We start from the raw sequence: 6,088 nt of genomic DNA, 5'->3' as shown, positions 1-6,088 counted from the left end.
GTATATATATATATATATATATATATATGTGTGTGTGTGTGTGTTTATATATATATGTATGTGTGTGTGTGTGTGTGTGGACACAAAATATGTATACATATATTCCTAAATAGCTGCCTACTTGACATCTTCTTGCACTGCACCGAATAGTACTTTCTATATATTCAATGAAACTATGGTACATATATTTGTGCGCAGTTCCACATATCAATAGAAGCATATTCAGCTCTCGCACGTTTCTATCAATTTCTACTTCTAACGCAAGTGTATGTATCTCCAGCAACATGCTTGCATGTGTGTGCGTCTGTGTGCATTCGCAATGCGTGCTCATCCGCGTAAACAGACCAGCACCCTATATGTCTGCATGAACAAATAGTATGCCAGCGTGCAAGGGCAGGAAACCACATCGTATGATTGGTAATCAGAATACCTGGTCATACGTACTGATGAAAGTCTGGGGTGAAGATTGAAGTATAAAGAAGACATAATATACCAGTCCGTGACATTACCCCTAAACCCTAAAATCCAGTGCGAAGCCAAAGCGTATAGTCCATTGTGCCTGAACTGTCACCATGTGCACGTGTGTGCGAATAGGAAGAATAAAGAATAACATAGGCGCGGTCAGGAGGTTCCTCTCATTCCGATCACTTCTGTGTGCAGCACACCAGCCGTTGCAATCGAATTGCTGCAGCTGAGTCGTCGTGAAGGCTGTTGTCGCGAACCGCACCCGGCCTTTGATACCAAACTATTGCTTTATTGGTTATAGAGACTAATATTGGGCTGTCCTTTTGTTTTTATTATGCGTTATGGGGGTCTTTCATTGCGCCTTGTTTGTGCAGTGGTCAGAGTTGGCTGTGGCATTGGTATTGGGCTGTCCTTTCCTTTTTATTATACATCATGGGGGTCTTTCTTTGCGCCTAGTTTGTGCAGTGTTCAGACTTGGCTGTCTTTCCTTCTTTATTATACATCATGGGGGTCTTTCTTTGCGCCTAGTTTGTGCAGTGTTCCCGCCTCACACTACTTCGTACCCGGAGAATCTTACAGTCGAATTCCTCTGTTACGAGCTCACACTGTCGCATGGCTTGTATTAAACAAGTTCGCTACGCGTGGTTGGGATTGTCCCAAAGCCCCAGTGCCCGTACTAGACCTACTCATGGTCGACCCAGATAAGCGGCATTTGTTTCAGATGCAAAGTATGTACCGAACTTAGAGTGAGCGGTGATGCCCCCCAGCGGCTGCGACTGGTCCGCGCGATTTGAGATTTGGGCCACATGTGCCTGTGTGAAGCTGCGTATGTGCGTGTTTGTATTGATCAAGCAGCTAAGCTCCAGTTATATCATATTATAACCATGTAGGCAATTGAACCGCAAGTTGTATAGTTTGCACCCCGCTGACTGACAGTGCATCAGCCATACCATCCCGTCTGTACCGAGTCGCGGCAGACAATTGGGGATCCAAGATTATACATCCTACCCCTTACACATAGACATAGCTATCTCCTGGGACTAACCAGTGCACTGGCATATCACCCGTGTTTGGGCCATGTACCAGTGAACTCCCTATCTCGCCCACACAAACCTAAACGTCACCAACATTCTGCCATCTGCACTGTGGTTTTAGGGTTTGCTAAAACCCTAAACTCTAAGTAGGTGCCGATCTCTCGGGCTGTTCTCAGTTCCACGCTCTCGCCGATTTTGCCCAGGGCTAGATATAAATACATCACACATTGTCAGTTGTAAGTGTAATGTATCTACATCTGCGGCGTAGGTGTGATGTATTTACATCTGTATTGTAAGTGTATCTGAGGTGTTTTATATTGACTAACCTGTCATGTATATACGCAGTTGTGACACGCGAGTCTCTAGAGCTGACAGGTATCTCTGAAGCAACAGGATGCACCAGGCTATCGCCGATGTACGCTCTGCCCAATAATACGTCGAGCTATGACTCATGTTCATGGGAGCGGTATATGAGATGTCACAGATCCGCTCCGCTGTCATAAACAGACTATCAGGCGTATTCAATCTGCCACAATGCACTAGACTATTACCAGTGTACATGAACTCGTAAGCACTTATTTAAGTACCTATTACGTATTTGTTGACGTGCTCATTTGTGCACTTGCAGTTGAACTCACACATAAGCACTTATTTAAGTACTTATTATGTGCACCTATTTACTTACTTATGATGTACACACTTGTGTACTTACTTACGGAGCTGCCAACAATCTGCTGCTTGTCAGTGTCCTCTGAAGTGTCTCAGAGACGCTGACATGACCATACACTCTCAACTGGAAACAGTCACCTATACTTACTGTTCATCTAGTGGTATGTGTTGAGCTGCCTGGCCAGGTATATAACTGCACTGTCAGAATGCCCTGCCCCGTAACCGATATCCGCTAGCCTATAAATACCCACTGAGGTTAAGGTGTCAAGTGGTGAGCTGTCTGCCTCGGATATACTCAGCTGCCCTCGAGATCCTACTACTTGTCCTAAAACCCTAAACCCTAAACTCACCTATATCTCGACTAGATTCACGATGTCTGTCCCGTTGTAGCCCAGCCTTGGCACGACCTTCGCCTTAATAACACCTTGCACGCTTTTCTATTGGACTAGCCTAACTTCCTCTACAAGCGGAAAATAGTCATACGTACCGAACTCCTGGGGGTACGCATTGCACCGGACGTTGGGAGTATCACGCACCTGCCCATGCTACTACTGGATTCGAAGCTTGCATTATGCAACAACAAAAAGATTGAATCCCATTCTTTTCAGCATCTTGAAAAAGCAGCTTGAATGTCACCAGCACCGCTACACCCAATCGGTTGCGGTCTCCACCTAACCACCTCGCAGTCTCATACCGTACCGTAAACTTGTACCCGCATTCTCCCAAAAGTGGACAACGCCCTCAATCCCCAGTCCGGTCCGAAATAATGGGGGAATTGAATTAAATACACCACGTGTTGGTTATATCAAAAAACACCACGTGTTGGAAGTGACCCACAACCACGCTATGAGCGTCACGCTGCCATCCCCGCTGTGCCGAGTGCGGGCACATCCTCCGCACTGACACTGACACCGACACCTGACACGTCGTTCTTATTGACAGCTAGTTTCTGTTTCAGTCTGGCTGCGGCGATGATCCTGGCGGAAAACTCGGCGAAGCTCTCGTTGTTGCGATCAGTTTGAAAGAATCTATTTTGGGAACGAATCGGATTGGATGAGACTTGACAGTGGGCGGGGCTATAGCAATCGTGGGATACCAATGTGAAAGTGTACATTGGCTTCTTGAGTAGGGTTTGTATAAATTCATGTCGCTGCTATCTAAAGCCTTGAGTGTGGGGCTGTTATATCTATGTCAAGAAGGTTTGCTTTCATATTCATTTTGACGTATTTCGATCCATGAAAGGTTAGAAGAACCAAAGTATATATATACATCATACCGTTTCTACTTCGAACTGATATCGATATCGAACTCCAACCTGCAGCAAAATTCTCAGAGTGCTAGAATGCTTGCTTACCACCCCACACCCACAGACGCGAGGATAAAAAACAACAAACCTTACCTGGCATACGAATAACAAACCGAAATATACAACCCGTAAACCTTAGCACACAAACAACAAGCCTGAACATAGAAACACCAAAACTTGATCACATAAACAACAAAACTTACCTTAGACCCTTCGCTACTCCACTCTGAGTTTGCAACTCTGTCTCGCCTTCTCGCTCCTCTATCGGTTCCATCTCATTAGTTTTCAGTTTCTTCCGGGCTCCACCAGCCAGATTGCTCGGTTTTCCCGGTGTGAACTTCCTGCTGCTATCCGTCGTTTTCATTGGGCGACGTTTTCTATTCTCTGCGATCTGATTGGCCGAGGTGCTCGGTGTGGCCTGGAGTTTCGCGGCTGCCATCAGCCCATCGGCACGCTTGGTGGTGACTACAGACCTGCTTCTAATCACCGCACTCTCCTTATCAGACCCTACGCCTTCGTCTAACACCTTATGCATGCTTCCATGCGCGTGTCCGGGTGTTCGGGTGTGTGTGTCTCCCGCTGTATTTCCCTGTGTGTGCGTATTCGTATCTCCATCCTTCTCGCTATCCGTAAGGCGCTCTGACTCATTGCTCTCTCTAACCGCAGTTGATTCACCAGCACATTCACCGTTGCTTTGCGCACGTGTGGGTGTGGGTGTATGTGTCTTAGCTCTAGTGTTCCGAACTGTCTTCTTCCCACTCTTGCCTGTCGCGGGAATGTTGTCCTCGTTGACTGTGGAGTCTATACCATGTGCAGTTGTTGGGCGTGTATCGGTTGATGCGCTCTCAGTGGTAGGGGTTTTGCCGGGAGTGTTTGGGTTGGCTTTGGATCTGAGGGGTTTGGGGGGCTCCAAATCGGGACAGGCCTCTCGCAAATTCTGGCAAATCTGCGCAAAACATGGAATGTTTCGTTCAATAGGATGCGGCTATTAACAAACAGCCAATCAAAAATACGTATAGGCCATTGTACGGCAAGCCGATGATTACAAACTGTGCATCAACGGCACTACTCGAATAAGCGTATATACGTATACGTACCACTCGTATACACGGTCTCATGCAGATGGGATGGAAGTGTTCAGGCGCATACAGGCGTAATGAAATCGGCGCCTGTCGATGATGCTCGGAGAGTCACTCGCATGCACCCTCACTCATACGTTAACGGTACTTGAACAAGGCAACAGATGCGCGATAATTGACATTTGAACTTTGTCTTTCCAGAGGCACATACCACACCCCAGCGTGGTCTAATCACTCGTATAGCAGAGGTATTTACCCATATATAATAAACTGAGACATTTCGAAATAAATATAGTAATGCAAATAATTATATCACGACACCATACAACAGGCAACATAACAGAACGCATAATGATGCGGATACCCTACTGAACGCGATAGCCTACCGAGTCGAATTCTTTGACGTTGATCTCGGCCCATTTGACGGCCTCTGGCTTCTTCAAGCTCACACGATTAGCTCTGTACATCCGCCCACACAAAGAAGAACATGTACTAGAGATAAGCCTATTACAGTACAGAGGGTACGTAGGAAGGGGTGTATGCACATGTTTTTAAGACACCAGCTTGTATACACAAGCCGGTGCACACAACGGTATTCAAATTACACTACAGAAGGTAGGTAGGAGGATATAGGTACTCTGGATATACCAGTGTATAGGTATAAGGAAAACTGTAGAACAACTCGTCACGACGTTGAAAACTCGTCACAACGTTGAAAGGTGGGCAAATGAATGTACTCAGAAAATCGTGATCAGGTGCGCCTGGCAGATTGCGTTGAGTCTGCGTTGAGATGTGCACGAACAGTGTGTGTGCAGGACAAGTGTATGAATAAAGTATAGGAGAGCCATACATATGTGACAGTACTATATAATCGGATAAAACACACAGACCCCACAGACGAATGCATACAAAAAGTGTAGGGAAGCCATATGTGACATTCATTGAGTATAGAATAGTTCTATGTGACAGTACTATATAACCAGATAAAAAACAGACTCCACAGACGAGTGCATACTGTAGGGTAGCCATATGTGACATTCATTTAGTATAGAATAGTCCTATGTGACAGTACTATATAATCAGATAATAAACACAGACCCCACAGACGAGTGCATACAAAAAGTGTAGGGTAGCCATATGTGACATTCATTGAGTATAGGGTAGCCATATGTAACATTTATGTACCTGCAGGCCAGATAGAAGGCACAGCAGCAGTGTTTTGAACTGGTCTCCGATACACCCAAACGTCTCAGTGCGCGGCGGGCAAGGGTTTCCACTTTCAGTGCAACTCCTTGCTTGATAGCGAGCGAACTGATGGTATGACGATCCTATATTTATACAGATAAATTTATACAGATATAAAAATATAAATATATATGTGTGTGTGTGTGTGTGTGTGTGTGTGAAATACTTAGTGTCTCGTCCAATGTTGTAAACGACTTATTTGGGTAAATACAGGACGGAACAGACAGTTTAACCCGATGTCTAATAGCAAATAAAGTGAAGGTATGACGATACCGTATATATATAAGTAT

General features: G+C 45.4%; 1 protein-coding gene across 1 annotated transcript; it reads right to left on the bottom strand.

Moving 5' to 3' along the window:
- Positions 1-3,019: 3,019 nt before the first annotated feature.
- SARC_03035 (hypothetical protein) lies at positions 3,020-5,020 on the bottom strand (the record flags this gene model as incomplete). The annotated part of the gene is made up of 3 exons (XM_014303191.1): positions 3,020-3,196; positions 3,678-4,420; positions 4,940-5,020. The coding sequence occupies 3 exons, from the start codon at positions 5,018-5,020 to the stop codon at positions 3,022-3,024; spliced, it is 999 nt and encodes a 332-aa protein (XP_014158666.1). The 3' UTR covers positions 3,020-3,021.
- Positions 5,021-6,088: the final 1,068 nt, after the last annotated feature.

The sequence above is a fragment of the Sphaeroforma arctica genome (assembly GCF_001186125.1).
Source record: "Sphaeroforma arctica JP610 unplaced genomic scaffold supercont1.146, whole genome shotgun sequence".
Classification (NCBI taxonomy): domain Eukaryota; class Ichthyosporea; order Ichthyophonida; genus Sphaeroforma; species Sphaeroforma arctica.
This window is presented reverse-complemented; position numbering and strand designations above follow the sequence as displayed.